The 21,618-nt window shown below is 44.5% G+C and overlaps 1 protein-coding gene across 2 annotated transcripts in view; it reads right to left on the bottom strand.

Moving 5' to 3' along the window:
- The window catches only part of EDARADD (EDAR associated death domain), an 88,722-nt gene that overhangs the window by 5,737 nt on the left and 61,367 nt on the right, over window positions 1-21,618 (bottom strand). For both annotated transcript variants that reach the window (XM_023216201.2, XM_023216202.2), the window contains exon 5: window positions 11,569-11,614. In XM_023216201.2, coding sequence (XP_023071969.1) covers window positions 11,569-11,614 — 46 coding nt within the window. The remainder of the gene's footprint in view (window positions 1-11,568; window positions 11,615-21,618) is intronic.

Here is a 21,618-nt window from a genome sequence, read left to right on the forward strand (position 1 = left end):
AAAAAAAAAAAAAAAAAAAAAAAAAAGAATGATACAATAGACTTTGGGGACTCGGGGAAAAGGTGGGAAGGGGGTGAAGGATGAAAGATACAAACCGGGTGCAGTGTGTACTGCTTGGGTTATGGGTGCACCAAAATCTCACAAATCACCACTAAAGAACTGACTCATGTAACCAAATACCACCTGTTCCTCAATAAACTATGGAAATTAAAAAAGAAAAAGTAAAAAGCACCCTGGGAAAAAAAAAAAAATTTCTCCCTGGCCAGTCACAGCGGCTCACACCTGTAACCCCAGCAATTTGGAAGGCTGAGGCAGGAGGATCACTTGAGCACAATAGTTCAAAATCAGCCAGTGCAACATAGTGGAACCCCGTCTCAAAAAAAAAAGACTAAAAATTAGCCAGGTGTGCTGGCGCATGCCTGTGGTCTCAGCTTCGTGGGAGGCTGAGGTGAGCGGATTGCTTGAGCTTAGGAGGTTGAGGTGGCAGTCAGCTGTGACTGCACCGCTGCCACCCAACCTGGGCAACAAAGCGAGACTCTGTCTCAAAAAAAACAAAAAAAACATTTCTCTCTGTGCACCTTTTAAGAATACCTGGACCTCCCTATGTACACTTAAGCTTCGCTGGGGTCCTTAGACTTTCTTCTGCTGTATCTGTCCTGTTACCAAGTCCCAGCCTTCCACTCCATGCTCCCCAAGCTCTCTTCCTGTTTTATTTTCCATGACTGCTTCAATATAACTTGTGCTCAACCAAACTGGACTACTCAGTTCCCTGCATTTTCTTTTTTAAAATTTAATTAAATTAAAAAAAAAAAAAACAAAAACTGGCTGGGTACAGTGGCTTCTGCCCATAGTTCCAGTGCTTTGGGAAACTGAGGCAGGAAGATTGCTTAAGGCCAGGAGTTCAAGACGAGCCTGGGCAACACAGCAAGACCTCCATCTCCACAAAAAAAATTTAAAAATTGGCCGAGTGTGATGGTGGGCACCTGCAGTCCCAGCTGCTTGGGAGGCTGAGGCAGGAGGATTGCTTGAACCCAGGAGTTCCAGGTTACAACGAACTATGACTGTGCCACTGCACTCCAGCCTGGGTAACAGAGTGGGACTGTCTCAAAAAACAAAACAAAATCCCTAATCTAATCTCAGTGTAGAAAATTTGGAATATATATATACACACACACACACATATACACACACGTGTATATATATATATACACACACACATATAATACACATATATACACATATATAATACATATATACGTATATAATATATAATACACACATATACATATATACACATATATAATACATATATGTACACATGTATACATGTATATATTTATATATATGAATTTTGGATAAACTATTAACAGTTAGGGTTTTCCCCAGTTCTCCTGAGTGAAGATGTGATGCATACCTTTCACATAAATTTTGGCCGCATCTTTAATCATCTCACCACTAACAGGATAATTAAGTCAAAAGAATGAGCCTTCTAAGGCTATTGATGCATGTGCCCCCAATTGCTCTCCAGGAAGAAAGGCTGTACCAGTTTATAGTATGAATTTCTTTTTTTCTTTTCTTTTTTTTTCTTTTTTTGAGACAGTCTCGTCCTGTCATCCAGGCTGGAGTGCAGTGGCACAATCTCAGCTCACAGCAACCTCCGCCTCTTGGGTTCAAGCAATTCTCCTGCCTCAGCCTCCTGAGTAGTTGGAATTCCAGGCACCCGCCATCACACTCATCTAATTTTTGTATTTTTAGTAGAGATGGAGTTTCACCATGTTGGCCAGGCTGGTCTCAAACTCCTGACCTCAGGTGATCTCCCCTCTCGGCCTCCCAAGGTGCCGAGATTACAGCTGTGAGCCACCACACCCAGTCATTTCACCTTTGTCAGTGCCAAGTATTCGTCTTAAAAATCTCTTTTTAAAGGTTCTTAAAAAGTGGTAGGTTAAAAAAATCATAACAGGCCTTATCTTATTCTGTCTCCATGCCTTTTTCAGTGTTTCCTTCATGATCAGAATGTCTTCCCTCTCCTTCTCACCGAACTTCCTCTATGGCACTTCTCTTCCTCTAATGAACTTTACCCATCCTAGAAAACCCACCTCAGATTCCCCCTTTCCATGACGTCTTCCCAGCCGCTGTCTGGAATTCCACCTCACTTGTAACCCCCACATCATTTTGTTTGCATCTCCTGACCCCGCCTTGTAGTGAGAAACATTGTACAGTTTTCTTATTTCCATGCAACACCTTACAATCCTGAGAACAGATAGGCATCTCTGCTCCTGCCTCAGCCTCCCGAGTAGCTGGGACTACAGGCCCCCGCCACCACGCCCGGGTAATTTTTTGTATTTTTAGTAGAGACGGAGTTTCACTGTGTTAGCCAGGATGGGCTCGATCTCCTGACCTCATTATCCACTCACTGTGCCTCCCAAAGTACAGGCGTGAGCCACTGTGCCTGGCTATAATGCAGTTCTTATAATGACAAATAATTCATTTCTATCCCTGTAAATCGTGTATTATAAATACAGTCACAAGCATGGAAAAAAGTTTGGAAGGATCTATAACAAAAATGTTAACAATGGTTGATTCTGGGTGATGAGAACACAGGTGACTAATTTTTTTTTTTTTTTTTGGTTATGGATATTTTCCAATTTTCTATAATTATTGTGTTTATTTGAATACTATATGTATTTTTGAGACAGGGTCTTGCTCTGTGGCCCAGGTTGGAGTGCAGTGCTGCAATCATGGCTCACTGTAGCCTCCACCTCTCAAGCAATCCTCCTGCTTCAGCCTCCCGAGTAGTTGGCATGCACCACCATACCCAACTAATTTTTTAAAACTTTCTGTAGGCTGGGCGATATGGCTCATGCTTGTAATCCCAGTACTTTAGGAGGCCGAGGGGGGGCAGATCACCTGAGGTTGGGAGTTCGAGACCAGTCTGACCAACATGGAGAAACCCCATCTCTACTAAAAATATAAAAATTAACTGGGCATGGTGGCACACACCTGTAATCCCAACTACTTGGGAGGCTGAGGCAGGAGAATTGCTTGAACCCGGGAGGCAGAGGTTGCGGTGAGTTGAGACCATGCCACTGCACTCCAGCCTGGGCAACATGAGTGAAACTCCAGCTCAAAAAAAAAAAAAAATGTTGTAGGGACAGGGGTCTCACAATGCTCCCCAGGCTGGTCTCGAACTCCTGGGCTGAAGCAATCTGCCTCCTTCAGCTTCTCAAAGTGCTGGGATTACAGGTGTGAGCCACTGTGCCTGGCCTAAAATAGACATTTTTTAATGTCATAAAAAAAATTAGGATTTAAACTGCTAAGTCCAGAATTATATGTGATGTGTCTCAAGTTCCCTTTCTTGTCTTGTCTTTGTAAGAGTTAGTGTAGGCAATGTTACCGTCAAGAAGGAAAAAACATCAGAAAGTTTCTGTAAAGCTCCTTTATTTATTTGTTTTTGAGACAGTGTCGCTGTTGTCAGCTCGGGCTGGAGTGCAATGGCACCATCTCAGCTCACTGCAACTTCTGCCTCCCAGGTTCCAACCATTCTCCTGCCTCAGCCTCCCAAGTTGCTGAGATTACAGGCACCAGCCACCATGCCCAGCTAATTTTTGTATTTTCTAGTAGAGACAGGGTTTCACCACATTGGCCAGGCTGATCTTGAACTCTTTACCTCAGGTGATCTACCCGCCTCGGCCTCCCAAAGTGCTGGGATTACAGGCATGGGCCAACACGCCTGGCCTAGAAAGTTCCTTTAAACTGAGTGTATGAAAAGCTCTTATTTCTTTGAACAATCATATCGACCATTATCAATTTATTTTAAAAAACGATATGCCAAAAGATCTACTAAAGTTTTTGTTTGTGTGTGTTTTCTTTCCTTTTTTTGAGACGGAGTCTTGCCCTTGTTGCCCAAGCTGGAGTGCAATGGTGCCATCTCGGCTCACTGCAACCTCCACCTCCTGGGTTCAAGCGATTCTCCCACCTCAGCATTCCGACCTAGCTGAAATTACAGGCGCCTGCCACTACTCCCAGCTAATTTGTTTTGTATTTGTGGTAGAGACGGGTTTTCACCATGTTGGCCAGGCTGATCTCAAACTCCTGACCTCATGATCCGCCCGCCTCAGCCTCCCAAAGCGCTGGGATTACCAGCATGAGCCACCGCGCTCGCCCTGTGTGTGTTTTCAATAACACAAGTGACAAACTATTTCCTTAATTGGAATCTACATGAACTGCTAATATAAATGAATCTATAGCTGCCTTTTAGAATTACAAACTCTAATTAGCTCTCTGGAGGACTTAACACAGAGCAAGCAAGGTTTTTTTCCTATCAAATACATTTTGTCCTGCTATACTTTAAATTACTATCATATATATTATACATGAAAGGTTAAACTGGGTAATGCCTTAGAGAGGGGAGAGAAAGACTTTGGACCAAATAAATCTTTATCAGAAATGGAGAAAAATGAGATTTTATATTTTATTTTATTTTATTTTATTTATTTTATTTTATTTTATTTATTTTATTTATTTTATTTTTGAGACAGAGTCTCGCTCTTATCGCCCAGGCTGGAGTGCAATGGGGCGATCTTGGCCCACTGCAACCTCTGCCTCCCAGGTTCAAGCGATTCTCCTGTCTCACCCTCCCGAGTAGCTGTGATTACAGGCCCCTGCCACCATGCCCGGCTAATTTTTGTATTTTTAATAGAGATGGGGTTTCACCATGTTGGCCAGGCTGGTCTCAAATGCCCAACCTCAAGTGATCCACACGCCTTGGCCTCCCAAAGTGCTGGGATTACAGGTGTGAGCCATCGCACCCAGTCAAAAAATGAGATTATTATTTGATGCTTCTCAAATAACAAGCAAAGGGTTGCTGTACAGTGGAAATTCAAAAATTATCTGCTAAATGAACAAATGAATGAGAACTGTGTATTGTCCCTGGGGGACAAGGTAGATTTGTTATTGTCGCTTAATGAATCTTAATACCTAAAGAGGGAACTTCTACTAAAGGAGAAAGAATGTAGCTGATATCTGCTAGCAGTAAATAGATACTGATGGAAAATACTACAGAATTGGCCTTAAAATACAAAAGATGGATTAATTCTAGGTTTGGGGAGGAGAAGAGAGGGTTGTTGAAAAATTAATTATACATAAAAATTCACTTAGATTCGCTAATAATTGGGATCCCCATTTACCATGTTTTGACTCTTGACCTGTATATTTTCCACTGGTGCAAAGCAAGAATGAAGCCACGTCGAGTCTTTTATGTTGACTTCCTGTTTGAAAGGCCAAAGCCCTGAAGATCTACTCTTGGTCAGTCTAGTTTGAGCAGTGGCTCAAACGAAGAAAACATTTGTCAGGTGAAGAAGGGCCAGGTTCCTTGTCATCACAGTAACTGTCATGATGAAGTGACCATTAACACAGTAATTATCACTGTTAATTATCAGAATTCTTGTGATAATCAGATAATTATCACAATAATTATCAAAATTCTTGTGCCTAACGTATGGTAGCCCTGCCCTGAGTCCTTGACAAGCGTAATCCCAAATCATCCTGATTCTGGGTCTTTTTGAATGATGTTCTTCAAATCCCAATGCTCCAAATTCCTCAAGGCTTGATGTCTCAGGGCATTGAACCTCTAGGAACGTCAGACTCATCATCTCCTCATCTATAAAATGGAGATGGCAGTATTGTCTGTATCTCTTGGACTAGATGAGATGAGGGACAAGATGCCATTTTTGCCAAGTCTTATGCCAATGTTCTTTACAGATGTTCAGTTTTGATCAGTCGGGTGTGGTCACGCCTATAGTCCCAGCTACTCAGGAGGCTGAAGGGGAAGCTCGCTTAGCCCAGGAGATTGAGGCTGCAGTGAGCCATGATCGTGCTACTGCACTCCAAGATGTTGGGTTTTAGATTTATTTATTTATTTAGAGACAGAGTCTCACTCTGTCACCCAGGCTGGAGTACAGTGGCACAATCATGGCTCACTGCAGCCTCCACCTCCCAGGTTCAAGCAATGCTCCTGCCTCAGCCTCCTGAGTAGCTGGGACCACAGGAGCACACCACCAGGCTCAGCTAATTTTTTTATTTTTTGGTAGAAACAGGGGTCTCACTATGTTGCCTAGGCTGGTCTTGAACTCCTGGACTCAAGCAATCCACCCACCTCAGCTTCCCAAATTGCTGGGATTACAGGTGTGAGCCACCACATCCGGCTAGTTTTATTTTTTGAAGGAGGCAGGGGAAGAAAGAGGCCCCAGGCCATCTCTCAGCGCACCTCCTCTGCTGCTCCTCACTGCCCACACCCATCCTAGAACACTGAGCTCAGTCCAGCCTCAGGGCGTTTGCCCCAGCAAGTTCCTGTCCCTGGCATCCTCCTGTCTTAGATCTCCATGGGCCGGGTCCTTCACATTGTTTGGGTCTCAATGCCCCTTCCGAGCTAAAGTGGCACCCTCCCCCTATCAGGCTTAATCCCATTAACCTGGCTTATCTTTCTCAAGGCACCTACCACCATATAAAATGACTTACTGATTCTGTGTTTATTGTCTGTCTCTCCCAACTAGAATATAAGCTCTAAGAGGAAAAGGTCTTTGGATGTCTGGTGTCACTGCTGCACACCAGGCACACAGCGGGTGCCCAATAAATATCGATGAATACATCAAATGAATGAGGAGTGTGACAGTTCAAGAAAAAAATCAAATGAGAAATTAGGCTTCTTAGCAGCCCAAGAAGAGCTCTCTATCTAGAAATTTTCAAACCAGCTGACGCAAGTGTTTTTGGTGTTAACCAGGCAGCTGCAAGATTGCTATGGAGAGGACACCGTGTACCATGGAGATTAACGGCATGAGCTTTGGAGGCAGCTAACCCCACGCAGATGTGCGACTTGGACAGGTTACTGAGCTTGCTAAGCCTCCGTCTCACTCTCCAAACAGGGATAATGACACCTCTCTCACAAGGTGGTTGTGAGGATTAGATGAGGTAATCCTTTAAAGTCCCCATCCTAGCACACGGTAAGAAGCACGCAACAATGAACAGAATAGCTGTGGGGAAGCATTAATAACCAACAGCCTTTTTCAGAAGAATCGCTTGAGCCCAGGAGGTGGAGGTTGCAGTGAGCTGAGATCACGCCACTGCACTCCAGCCTGGGCGACAGAGCAAGAACCCGTCTCAAACAAAACAAAACAAAAAACCAAACCAACAGTCTTTTAAAAAGCAGCGGTTCCCAACTTTGGCCATAGGATGGACCCCCCCACCCCCCACCCTACCAACCCCCCAGGGAAATTCACAAAACCCTGATGTGTGGTCACACCCTCGGAGATCCTGACTAATTAGTCTGGGATGCAGGGAGGACACGGGAATTTTTAAAAGCTCCCTTGGGACTTCTAATGTGCAGCCAGGACTGAAAACCTAAACCTCCGCCGGCCTTGAAGACATCTCCAGATTAAGTATTTAGTCAGGAGTGCCTGCCAAAATCAGGTTTTGGAATTACACCCACCTGTCTTTGTGAGACGCCATGTCTGTTGATGATTAAGAGTTCTCGGATAGGCAGTGCTTCTCCACACTCAACCTGATGAGCTGTTTCCATGGGACATTTCTCCCCCCACCCTCCTCCTCGCCATCGTTTCTCACTCAAATATTTTAAAATTATACTGTAAAGAAGAGTTCAGGAATCAAGCATGCTCATTAATGTCATTTAAAACAACTGTTAAAAAAATAGTGAATGTCTGGTAGTGTCTGTATCTAACTCATAAGTTCACGGCTGGCGGGTTATAAAATATGGGTCAATTAACAGTTAATTGTGAATTGGAACAAGATTCACAATTCACAAACGTCATGATTAGTTAGGCGTAGAAATGGCTCCAGTCAGGATGTTGGCAGCGGATCACAGACTGACTTAATGTGCCTCCCTGCAGGGAAGCTGCCCTATTATCTTGCACCCTCTGGCTTTTGGAGAGTGATAGTCACGGGAATGTTTCCCTCCACTGCCGCAAGAGGACTGTTAGCTCTCAGGTCATTTGTAAGGATGCTCCCCGGGATAACCAGGTCTTGAGTTCGTTCAAAACCATTAGAGAGTAAACATTTTATATTGGCAACTTCAGAGATAGCTAAGTACTGTGGTTCTGAAATAAAATAACTCTATCCCGGCCGGGTGCGGCGGCTCATGCCCGTAGTCCCAGCACTTTGGGAGGCCCAGGCGGGCGGATCACGAGGTCAGGAGATCAAGACCATCCTGGCTAACACGGTGAAACCCCATTTTTACTAAAAATACAAAAAATTAGCTGGGCGTGGTGGTGGGTGCCTGTAGTCCCAGCTACTCAGGAGGCTGAGGCAGGAGAATGGCATGAACCGGGAGACAAAGCTTGCAGTGAGCTGAGATCGCGCCACTGCACTCCAGCCTGGGTGACAGACCAAGACTCTGTCTCAAATAAATAAATAAATAAATAAATAACTCTATCCCAGGTGGTTATACATGATCAGATTTGGAGGCTGCAAAATATCAACAAATGTTGAAGTAGAGTCACATCCTTCTGCAGTAATGGTTATTAAGGGGGTATAATCATGCTTTTTTTTTTTTTTTTTTTTTCTGTGTGTGGTTTCCAATGTGGTTGGAAATAAACATAGTTAAGTTACCAGTTTCTGGCTTTGATAAATCATTGGAACTTGGGGCACACACAAACACACACACACCACATTATTCATCATAAGAGTCATATGTTAGCAGCTTTCGGACAGTGATGAAGAATTATTTTTACCTACTAAGAAACTGACCCAAGGGCTTTTGGTGGGCGTTTGATCTCTTAACCAAAGGGGAAGAACAACGTGATTTCATTTTCTCTAAACCATCCTTTTAAGGAGACATTAAGCTGGCGGCAGCAGCACTGGGAAGTCTAACTGACAGGTTGGGTGGATCCAGGCAAGTCAATCATGCTGGGCCTCAATTGTGTCATCGAATAAAACTGGAGTAGAGAAAGCACGTGAGAAAAAGAAGCAAACTCTCACATACAAAAAGACCCAGGTTGGGCTGGGCGTGGTGGCTGAGGCCGGTAATCCCAGCACTTTGGGAGGCTGAGGCTGGTGGATCACCTGAGGTCAGGAGTTCAAGACCAGCTTGACCAACCATGGTGAAACTCCATCTCTATTAAAAATATAAAATTATCCGGGCGTGGTGGCACATGCCTGTAATCCCAGCTACTTGGGAGGCTGAGGCAGGAGAATTGCTTGAACCCAGGATGTGGAGGTTTTGGTGAGCTGAGACCACGCCATTGCACTCCAGCCTGGGCAACAAGAGTGAAACTCCGTCTCAAAAAACAAACAAACAACATTCTGGTGGTTCATTCTGACACAAGTAAAAAATGTTTGAAGATGACCAGAAGCCTGATTAAAATTAATCTACTAATTAATAATGACTATCATTCAGAAGAGTCCTTGAAGGGTTTATAAATATTTCTAAACAAATTTCTGTACTCATTTTTATTTTAGTTAACATGCCACATTAGTGTGTGGGGTGTTAGCCTTTAAAGAGTTTAAATATAGATTTTTTTAAATTAGAAAATAAATATGTGCTTGTCATGGCAAATCTGAAAATTCAGATGAGCATATGGAAAAAATTAATGCTCCCATTACCCAGGCCAACCACAGTTAACCTTTTAGAAATTTCCTTGGTTATTTACCATGCAGCAAGGTATACTTACCGACATGTGATCATTTGTTATATATACATTTGTATACACAGATTAAATGCGGAAGGGCATTTCCGATACCAGCTCATGTTAGAAATTTTAGAAACATAGGATAGTGGAAAGAAAATCAAAACTCACCAGGCATGGTGGCTCATGCCTGTAATCCCAGCATTTTGGGAGGCCGAGGCGGTTGGATCACCTGAGGTCAGGAGTTTGAGAACAGCCTGGCCAACATGGTGAAACCCCATCTCTACTAAAATTACAAAAATTTGACAGGCATGGTGGCTCACCATTGCACTCAAGCCTGGGTGACAAGAGTGTGAAACTCCATCTCAAAACAAAACAAAACAAAAAACAAGACAAAACAAAAAAATCTATGGAATGAAAAAAAAAATCACCTAGAACTGCGCCTTCCAGAGAGAACTGCTGCTCACATGCTGGTATTGGTGTATTTTCTAATATCATGTTTCTAAGGGGAAAAAACGTTGAGTATGCACTGCATGTTCTGGTTTCTCAGCTTGGTTACCTGGGCTGATGATAGCTGCCCCTGAGGGCTCTATGGGTCCCCCACCCTGCTTAAGAAAGAAATAAACAAAACTCTGGTGACTCCAGTCAGTCAATGTATGCTTTACAAGATGGAGAAAATGTTGGTGAGGTCTTTTTATTATTATTATTTTACTAGCATTTTTTTTGAGACGGAGTCTTGCTCTGTCGCTCAGGCTGGAATGCAGTAGTGTAATCTCAGCTCACTGCAATCTTTGCCTCCCGGGTTCAAGCAAGTCTCCTGCCTCAGCCTCCCGAGTAGCTCAGATTATAGGTGCCTGTCACCACGCCTGGCTAATTTTTGTATTTTTAGTAGAGATGGAGTTTCGCCATGTTGGCCATGCTGGTCTTGAACTCCTGGTCTCAAGTGATCTGCCTACCTTGGCCTCCCAAAGTGCCGGGAGTACAGGTGTGAGCCACCACACCTGGCCATTTGCTAGCTTATTTTAATGCTTACTCCCTTACTCCCTATCCCTTCTGATTAATTAATGAGAAATTTAAACATTGCAAAAATGTCTGTCTTATGATTAAAAAAGGGGAGGGGGGAGAAATAAACTTTAATGTTTCTTTGCTTAAACACACCGAAAGCAGAAAAGGAGCAGGACTAACACTTGGCCTAACGTCAGGAGGGCTCCTTTGGCTACCCAAGTAGCCAAGACACACAGAGAGAGATGACCCAGCTGGCTTCTGGTCCCTTCCACCAAGCAACAAACAGCACGTTCTCCACCAGTGCTATGGCTCTTAGAACTCAGAGGGAAGGAGAATCCGTTCAGTCCTGACTGGCCGGATCCTAAACCTGCCCCATTCAGAACCCTGCCATGCCCCTCACATGCAAAGGAAGGGTAGTGCAGAGAAAATACTCTTTGAAGGCTTTTGTGAAGTCTTGTAAGATAGGGCTTTCCCTGCAGTTTGCTGCGAGTAGAAAGTTGCTCTATTCCTCATTACAGATTTTAAAGTTAATGATAAACATAGTCTCAAATTACTTTTATTTTATTTTAATTTAATTTTTTGAGATGGAGTTTCACTCTGTTGTCCAGGCTGGAGTGCAATGGCGCGATCTCGGCTCACTGCAACCTCCGCCTCCTGGGTTCAAGCGATTCTCCTGCCTCAGCCTCCCAAGTAGCTGGGATTACAGGCGCCCACCACCACACCCAGCTAATTTTTGTATTTTTGGTAGAGACGGGGTTTCACCATGTTGGCCCGGCTGGTCTTGAACTCATGAGCTCAGGTGATCCACTCACCTCGGCCTCCCAAAGTGCTGGAATTACAGGCGTGAGTCACCAACCCTGGCCTCCAAGTATCTTTAATTCAGTCATACTAGCTATTAGCCCAGATATTTTTAGAATAAATCATTTACCTGGAAGGGGATCTCCAGTGCTATCTGGAAAGCCGTTTTCTTCTCCCTAAAAACCAAAAAGCAACCTTCATTAAAATCATATCCAAATGTGAATGGAGATATTATCCATCTTCCAACTTATTTAAATTTCCACCAAAACCCTGGGGGCTGGGGTGGGTGGAGGGACTGGATCTTGAGAATGGTATTTTAATGGGAGGTGAACCCAGCATCTGCCTCTAGAATATGAGCACCTTGAGTGCAGGGACTTTTGTTTATTTGCTCCCTGTGCTGTCCCAGTGCCCAGAACAGTGCTTGATACACAGCAGACACTCAAATTTGCTAAATGCCCTAGTGTCCCTATTTTTAAAAATTATCAGCTGGACACCATAGTTTGTGCCCGCAGCCCCAGCTACTTGGGTGGCTGAGATGGGAGGAGCGCTTGAGCCCAGGAGTTGGAGGCTGCAGTGAGCTATGACTGAACCACTGTACTTCAGCCTGAAAGACAGCAAGATCTCAAAGAAAGAAAGAAAAAAAAAAAGGGTCTCAATGAAGCAACAATGTGCTATGTTTATTTTACATTATGAGTTATCTTCCTTATTTTATTTCTTTTTTTTTTCTTTCTTTTTTTTTTCTTTCTTTTTTTTTTTTTCAGAGACAGAGTCTCGTTCTGTCGCCCGGGCTGTGCAGTGGCCGGATCTCAGCTCACTGCAAGCTCCGCCTCCTGGGTTTACGCCATTCTCTTGCCTCAGCCTCCCGAGTGGCTGGGACTACAGGCGCCTGCCACCTCGCCCGGCTAGTTTTTTGTATTTTTTTAGTAGAGACGGGGTTTCACCGTGTTCACCAGGATGGTCTCGATCTCCTGACCTCGTGATCCGCCCGTCTCGGCCTCCCAAAGTGCTGGGATTACAGGCTTGAGCCACCGCGCCTGGCCCCTTATTTTATTTCTTATCTGCTTTTTGTCTGTCAGGGCTTGTTGTCTGTCGATCCAGGTTACAATTCTTTCCCTTTTCTATTTATTTCAGTATATATTGCAAAGCAGCTAAAACCAACTATGAGAAAGTGGCGTCCAAATCTCTTGAGAGACAATCATGTTTCTGCCCTTCTGACTGGGGTTCCATTTTTATAATCAGGACCATGCTACAGGGATGTGAGGGATTTACTCTGATCTTGGAGGGGTGTGTGTGTGCGCGCTTCCCATGAAGTCAGCAGAGGAGACCAGTCCCAGTACACCTTCGTTTATGTTAACTCCATCTTTCTACAACCAAATCTTTCTCATCAGCTAATGTCACCCCCCACCCCACCCCCATCCACAGTACTGAAGAAGCACAAGAGGCCAGTCAGAAGCCCTGGGCTTTAGAACCTCAGACACAGTGCCAATGCGGGTCTCAGATTCCCCGTTTGTGTAATGAGGTAGCTGTGGGATTAGCTCAGCTCTAACGTGCCTCTATTTTCTTGGGTCTGAGAGTTTCACCTGTCAAGATGTGCTAACTCCGTGGTGTCAATGTGTTTTAAGCATTTTTTTTTTTTTTTTGAGATGGAGTCTCTCTCTGTCACCAGGCTGGAGTGCACTGGCACAATCTCGGCTCACTGCAATCTCTGCCTCCCAGGTTCAAGTCATTCTCCTGCCTCAGCCTCCTGAGTAGCTGGGATTACAGGCATGCGCCACCACACTCAGCTAGTTTTTGTATTTTTAGTAGAGATGGGGTTTCACCATGTTGGCCAGGATGGCCTCCATCTCCTGACCTCGTGATCTGCCCGCCTCAGCCTCCCAAAGTGCTGGGATTACAGGCATGAGTCACTGTGCCTGGTGTGTTTTAAACATTTTAAACGATCTTTCTCTCTTAATCTTCTCAGAGAAGCCTTTTGCCTCATCCCAAGCTCATCCATCCCCATGTCTCAGCAGTGTACATAGCTTCACCTAACCACAAACCTGGATTTTTTTTTTTTTTTTTTTTCGCACAGGCACATTCCCATGTGTTACCAGCTAGACTTTTCTCCTAACTAATCTAAATATTTCTTATCTTTACTGGAACTAAAAACCAACTTGCTTACCATAATTCACACAATTTCTTTTCATTTAGTTGAAGTCATACTTTCTCCTCACATTTCCCTTACTCAGGAGTGTGTGCGTGCATGTGTGTGTGTGTGTGTGTGTGTGTGTGTGTGTGTGTATCAGAGAGAGAGTGTGAGAGAGAGAGAAACAGATGAAGAGGCAGAGATGGAAAGAGAGAATTATAGTGAGTCTCTGAGCAAAGAGAAATCTCTCTCTATGCAACCTTTTGTTTTATTTCAAGGCTAACCCCAGAAGCCCCATGACTTTAGGGACACTAGTCATTACTCCGCAGGTCATGTGGAGACCTGCCTTTTCGCATCTGCATCACTCCTGCAGGATCGGGCAGGTATGTGGACTCAAAAATCAACACAGTCACGGTTCTGCTCACTGAATTGGAAACCTGGGCTGAGGAAACAGAAACAGGAACTTCAGGTACTCTCGAGAGATACAAATGTTAGAACTTGACAGATTTTGTGGTATTTGAGGTTCCTGCTAAAACATGAACTTGACTCTAAGTAGAAACTATGTTACTTGGCATATTTGACTTGATTTCTCATAATCGGGAGAAAATTTTACCAAGGTCAATGTCCGGCCAGAATCATCCCCGTGATGCAGAGAGAGAATACGAATTACTTGTGAAAGTTGATAACGATAGAATTTAGATTAATACGCATGATCTTTGTTCTTAGCTCTGATTATCAGGTTGCGCTATGTTGTGGGTTTGTTTTCTAAGAGTGAAATAGGGAAACCACTGATTTTTGTGGGTTTTGTAGTCTGAATGAAAGCATACAAATGCCTTTATTCCACACCTATTTATTGAGCAGCTAATATGTAAAAGCCCCCATACTGCAATGCACAGACAAAGATAAAAGGACCTGAACCCTTGACCTCAAGATATGCTGGGAAATGGAGACCACTTAAACAACTAAAATGCAAGGCACAAGACAGTGAATTCCAAGAGAGGGGTACAGATGAAGCCAGAGAGGAAAGGTGTCTTCTGGTGAAAAAAATCAGAGGCAGTCTCTTGGAGAGAGACATGTTTGAGACGGACCCTGCTGAAATCCGGGCAGTGGGGACTTGAGAGGAAGAAGCATCTAATCTTAAGCCAAGACCATGAGAGGGGCAAGAGGGAGAAGATTCAGAAATTAAGCTGGAAGTTACGAAAAACAAACAAAACAAAAAGAAGGGGGTGAGACAGGTGAATAGACTGGGGCCTGTCCAAGGAGCTGGACGTCATTCCAGACAACAGGGAGTCACTGAGGGGCTCTTGTCTGAAGCAGGGCATCCTCAAAGGTGTCTAAGACCAGCGCAGGAAATACCTGCCGGGCTACAGTGTAGGACGCATGGGGCAACAGAACATGTGGAGGCGACGGACAGAGAAGGGAGAAGAATGACATGAGCAAGGATTAATGAGACTCCGCATCACTCCTCCAGGAGAGAAGGGGATGAAGCGAGAGCCGCTGTAGAGATGCGATCACTGGGGAAAATAGGAAAGGAGGTGAAACGCAGAGCAAGCTGTGAAGAGGTGACAGAGAAGACAAGGGCAGGCTCACACACAACAAACTTGAGATACCCACAGGAGCTGAAAGTATGGTCCTGGTCCCCGGGAGAGGCCAGGGCAGGAGATGAAAATAAGGATGTCGAAGTGATTACAAAAGAAATGACTGGAAGTGAAAAGACAGCTGTGAGGTCACAACCTCGAGAAGCACCTGAGGACACGTCAGTGGCAGAGGAAGGAACGAAAGGACAGCAGAGAAAGGAGGTCAGAGAGGGGAAGAAAAGCAGGGGAAGCAGTATCAAAAGTTGCAGCAAACGGCCAGGCACGGTGGCTCATGCCTGTAATTCCCCAGCACTTTGGGAGGCCGAGGCGGGCCAATCGCCTGAGGTCAGGAGTTTGAGACAAGCGTGGTCAACATGGTGAAACCGTGGCTCTATTAAAAGTACAAAAATTAGCTGGATGTGGTGGTGAGTGCCTGTGATCCCAGCTACTCGGGAGGGTGAGGCAGGAGAATCACCTGAACCTTGGAGGCAGAGGTTGCAGTGAGCTGAGATCACGCCACTGCATTCCAGCCTGAGTAACAGAGCAAGACTCTGTCTCAAAAAAAAAAAAAAAAAAAAAAAAAAAAACCCTTGCAGCACTCCAACCCAGGTGACTGAGTGAGACTCCACTTCCAAAAAAAAAACTTGCAAAAGAGATGGACTCTGAGCACCAAGTGAAGACAAGACTTGGTGAGGAGGAGACGAGCAGCAATTTTGAAAGCCGTTCTAGCAGAGTGGTGGCTGGCTGATACCAGGTAGGCAGTGAGGCTATGGAGACGGCTGAAGAACACGCGTGTGGTTGTGTAGGCCTGAAATGCCACCTCTCCAGCCCTTTCATCTGCTTAATTTCTCTTATCTGTAGAGCCTCAGCTTAGACATCACTTCCGCTAGGACACCTTCTCCAAACCCCCAGTCTGGGTTGTGTGCCCTGGGCGTTCCCCAGGCACCCTGTCCATGCACCCCACAGGATGCTTGCTCCACTGGGCCTGGAGTGTATTCAAGGAGCAAGGGATGGACCTTGATGATGAAAAGACACCATTTCTTTGGAGATGGGACAAAGAGGGAGAAAAACGGGGGCAAATCTGGAGAAACCTGGAGGGAGGTGAGATATCCGTTGGCCCAGCCTCCTTGTCAGGGGATAGGAAGCAGAAATGGGGAATGGGGAGTTAGCGTTCAATGCGTGTAGAATTTCAGTTTGGGAAGACAGAAAAGTTCTGGAGGTGGACGGTGGTGATGGTTGCGCAACACCATGAATATACTTAATGCCACTGAGCTGTACACTTAAAAATAGGTTAAAATGGGTCAGGCCCGGTGACTCACGCCTATAATCCCAGCACTTGGGAGGCGAGGCGGGCGGATCACGTGAGGTCAGGAGTTCGAGACCAGCCTGGCTAATGTGGTGAAACCCCATCTCTACTAAAAATACAAAATAAGCCGGGCGTGGTGGTATGCACCTGTAATCCCAGCTTCTTGGAAGGCTGAGGCAGGAGAATCGCTCGAACCTGGGAGGTGGAGGCTGCAGTGAACCGAGATCTTGCCACTACACTCCAGCCTGGGTGACAGAGTTAAAAACGGTTAAAATCATAACTTTTAAGTTATGTATATTTTACCACAATAAAAAATGTTTAAAATGTGTTCTCTCAAATGATGTGGGCAGTGAGGAAGGCGACATGCTCAACATGCTCTGTAGAGCCCTGTGCCAGAGTGACACGATACAAACACTATTCCAAGGATAACAGAGAAATGCCGTGTGAATAACATTTATGAAACAGGAGAGATGGGGAAAAAATGCGGCATCTCTAAATTAGATTAGTCTATGATTTTAAATATGTGTGTGTAAATTAATGTAATAACTTAAATTATATAGGTATGCATTTGTATAGTTGGTCTACCTTTCTAAAACTTGATGTTAATTTTTCTTAACACTGGCTGGGAAGAACTTCTCACTTATTTAACTGGCGTGGTGTGAGGCCTGGACATGGGTTGTTTTAAATATCTCCTTAAGAAATGTTAAGGTGTTGCAGAGTCGAACACCTATGTTTTATATTCAAGTAAACTAAAGAAAACCGCCATTTTATAAAACCTTCTCATTGTAAGAACAAGAGAATTATCTTATATTTGGGCAAAATGTATTAACTGCTGCCAAGAATTCTTTGAACAGAAAGTTGGCTAAGTTCCATGAATTTCACACCTTGGTTATTTTATAAACTGACAGTCAAGTCCCATTTCTGCTCAGGGAGCTGAAAGCTCTGGGTACTAAGGAACAGTTGCCTCTAACTATTTACAACTGGGATTTAATATCAGGCTCCAAGCAACAGAAACCCCAGGGCCCAGGGCACACTTGGGAAAAGCTCCCAGCTCCCAGCTGAATGTGCAGCCCACGTGGGAAAGGACTGATGTGACCAGAGACACTAATAGGTTGATGGAGAAGTCAAATAAAAACAAGGAGAGGCAGGCCGGGCGCGGTGGCTCAAGCCTGTAATCCCAGAACTTTGGGAGGCCGAGACGGGCAGATCACGAGGTCAGGAGATCGAGACCATCCTGGCTAACATGGTGAAACCCCGTCTCTACTAAAAAATACAAAAAAACTAGCCGGGCGAAGTGGCGGGCGCCTGTAGTCCCAGCTACTCCGGAGGCTGAGGCAGGAGAATGGCGTGAACCCGGGAGGCGGAGCTTGCAGTGAGCTGAGATCCGGCCACTGCACTCCAGCCCGGGCGACAGAGCGAAACTCCGTCTCAAAAAAAAAAAAAAAAAAAAAAAACAAGGAGAGGCTATTGATGTGGACTGAGCTCCTGCACTGAGACCCCAACAGACCAACCCAAAATGGAGTCACTCACACTAAGGTTCCACATCACCAACCCAAAACCTCAGCTGTGTACTCCTAAGATCTGATCTTCTGATATCAGGAGAGAGAAATAATAGCTGACTCTCCAAACTGGCCAGTTTCCCCCAAAAGAACCAAACCAAACCACACTAAACCAAATAAACCAAAAAAAACCCAGGAGATTCACAGCAACCAATCAAAAGGGGGCCAGTCATGAACTGACATGCTAGGGAAGTCCCCTTTGCTTAACCCATAGAAGGAAAGTCACCCGAAGTCCCCTGATGTTAACCAATCCACTCTAGGCACTGTGCTGTTTCCTTGTTCCTGCTCAAGCCACCTTCCAAAAACCAACTGTCCTGCAGTGCCCAGCAGAACCCTTGTCTATTTTGCAGACTATGGTGCCTGGTTCATGAATCATTATTAAAAGCCAATTAGATCTTTAAAACTCAGTATGTTGAATCCTTGTTCTCTGACATCCCCCACTGGTCCCATAGGGGCTAGTTTTCTGTGAAACATGCTCTTCAGGACTATCTAGTTTAGTCTTGAAATGTCTGTGCTTAGCCAACTCATAAAGCATTCATCTGTGCTACTTTGCAAACTATGGGGAGGATAACTGAATGGGAAAGCATGGCCCAGGCTGGTTCACCTGTTATGACCAAAGCCTGATTGGAAACCACCACGAACACCAAGACCAAGTTGTCACTCTTCATCTGGTGTGGCAAACTAAATTATAGGCAGAGAACCTGAGAAGAAACGCTCCGCACGCTTATGACTTGAGGCACCAGTTCAGCTCAATTACTTAACTAGCTTCTTTGGAATCACATTACCTGACTTCAAGTTATACTGCAGAGCTATAGTAACCAGGATGGTAGTAGCATAAAAACAAACACTTAGACCAATGGGACAGAATAGAGAACCCAGAAACAAACCCATACACCTACAGGGAACTCACTTTTGACAAAGGTGCCAAGAGCATACACTGGGGAAAAGACAGTCTCTTCAATAAATGGTGCTGGGAAAACTGGATATCCATATGCAAAGGAATGAAACTAGACCCCTATCTCTCTCCATATATAAAAATCAAATCAAAATCAATGGAAGACTTAAATCTAAGACCTCGAACTATGAAACCACTACAACAATAACAATGCTCAAGTTTGATCTCTCTGCTTGCAGAAAATATTTCAGTACATGGCCTTGAAAATATGATTTTAAATGCCTAGGTGTGTGATGGTAACAGGATTCACAGCACATGGATTTAGACTGTTCAAAACTTTCTCAGGCTGGGCATGGTGGCTCATACCTGTAATCCCAGCACTTTGGGAGGCTGAGGCGGGCGGATCACCTGAGGTCAGGAGTTTAAGACCAGCCTAGCCAACATGGTGAAACCCCATCTTTACTAAAAACACAAAAATTAACTGGGCATGGTGGCAGGTGCCTGTAATCCCAGCACTTTGGGAGGCTGAGACAGGATCACCTAAGGTCAGGAGACCAGTCCGGCTAAAACTCCATCTCTACTAAAAATACAAAAAATTAGCTGGATGTGGTGGTGGGAGCCTGTAATCCCAGCTACTCAGGAGGCTGAGGCAGGAGAATCGCTTGAACCCAGGAGGCAGAGGTTGCAGTGAGCCGAGATCGCACCATTGCTCCAGCCTGGGTGACAAGAGTGAAACTCTGTCTTAAAAAAAAAAGAGCTAAATAAGGAAGAGTGAAAATGTAAAATAAATGCTACAGCGCTTTGCTTGGATGAGAGCAAGCCTGTGGGTTTCTTGACCTGTAGGTCCTTCTTCTCTGCAATGAGTTTTCTATCCAATTACAAGGAAGACCTGCTTGTTCTGGAGTTGAAGTAGGGGGTCAAAGACATAACCGTTCTGGGACTTTGAGGCCGGGCAAGCTCAGGTGTAATTTCATACCTTTGCTATGGTTTCAAAGATGAAAGATAAAGGGGTTTTCCCTTCGTGTAGGATGTAGAGTTATTATTCAGAAATATCACAGAGTGTTTTACAGGAGATTATGGTTTGTACATGCGAATACAAGTAGAGCACGGGGCTATGGATAGTACAGAGAGGCAGGGCGCTTTTGCACCTATCTATTTCATTCACAAAACCCAGGCTGTAGGACAGAAGTAATGCTAGAACACAGGCAAAGGGAAGGCTGAATGCTGAGGAAATGCACCCACAGACTCCCTGGCTCAGTCTATAATTTTCCTTGGGTGCACAATTGTGTGCTAGCTGACCGCACAGAAATACCATTTGGCTTCATCTGTCATATATGAAAAGTTTACAGAGTCTAAATACCATCTAAAGTTTTGGATGATTTACTCTATTAGTTTTTCTTTGATTTGAAAAAATACCAGCTGGGCGTGGTGGCTCATGGCTGTAATCCCAGCACTTTGGGAGGCTGATGCGGGCGGATTGCCTGAGCTCAGGAGTTCGAGACCAGCCTAACCAACATGGTGAAACCTTGTCTCTACTAAAAACATAAAAATTAGCTGGGCGTGGTGGTGGACACTTGTAATCCCAGCTACCCAGGAGGCTGAGGCAGGAGAATCTCTTGGACCTGGGAAGCGGAGGTTGCAGTGAGCCGAGACCAGGCCATTGCACTCCAGCCTGGGCAATAAGAGTGAAACTCTATCTCAAAAAAAAAAAAAAGAAAAAGAAAAAGAAAAAGTACCAAAAACACCTAAAAAGGAAAAATTACTCAAAATCATGCTGTTTCTTTAGAAATCAAAAAGAGATAGGAAAAACTTTCTCTCTCAATCTATTATCACGTCTCTCAATCCCATCTCACTCACCACACGTTACTGGTTACAATCTGGGCACTTCCTGATTCCTTAGTCATGGCCATGTTCACACATATATAGAAATATTTTTTTTAGGCCCCAAATCACATTGATCTACAACTTGCTTTATCTGCTTAACAATACATCAGATATATTTCTTAAGGCCAAGGCTCTCTCTTCTTTTTAATGGTTGAAAAATATCCCACAGCATCAATGCACCATAATTTATTCAATCAGTGCCTGCCAACGGGTATGGGAGTTACCCGCAGCTCTTCTCTATTTTGAATGCCACACTGTGTACCTTGCACCACGTAATGAGTTCTGTAGGATCAAGTCCTTAAAGTGAGACTGCTAGACAGAAGTGTGAGTGGGTATTGCTAAACAATTTTCCGTAAAGTTGTATCAATTTACACTCTCAACTGTGTGTGAGAGCTGCACCCTGACACCCACACCATCCGAATGTCTAAGTGAATTTCTAACCTGCCTGTAAAGTTCAAAAGCATTGCAGTCAGTGGAGCACTGCAAGGTAATGAGGAGAGGAACCACTGAATCAATTAATTAGAGCTGTTAAAGAACTGTCCAGTTTAATTATTAATAAACTTCTCTCCTGCTCTTCTTGGGGAAATAAGTACTAAGTGCTAAAAAGCAAGCATTTTTGCCCTTTGGCCTGAATTTTTTTTTTTTTTTTTTTTTGGTGGGGCACAGAGTCTCTGTCACCCATGCTGGAGCTCAGTGGCGCGATCTTGGCTCACTGCAGCCTCTGCCTCCCGGGTTTAAGTGATTCTCCTGCCTCAGCCTCCTGAGTAGCTGAGACTACAGGCATGCGCTACGACACCTGGCTAATTTTTGTATTTTTTTTTTTTTTTTTTTTTG

The sequence above is a fragment of the Piliocolobus tephrosceles genome, chromosome 1 (genome assembly GCF_002776525.5).
Source record: "Piliocolobus tephrosceles isolate RC106 chromosome 1, ASM277652v3, whole genome shotgun sequence".
In the NCBI taxonomy this organism is placed as follows: Eukaryota; Metazoa; Chordata; class Mammalia; order Primates; family Cercopithecidae; genus Piliocolobus; species Piliocolobus tephrosceles.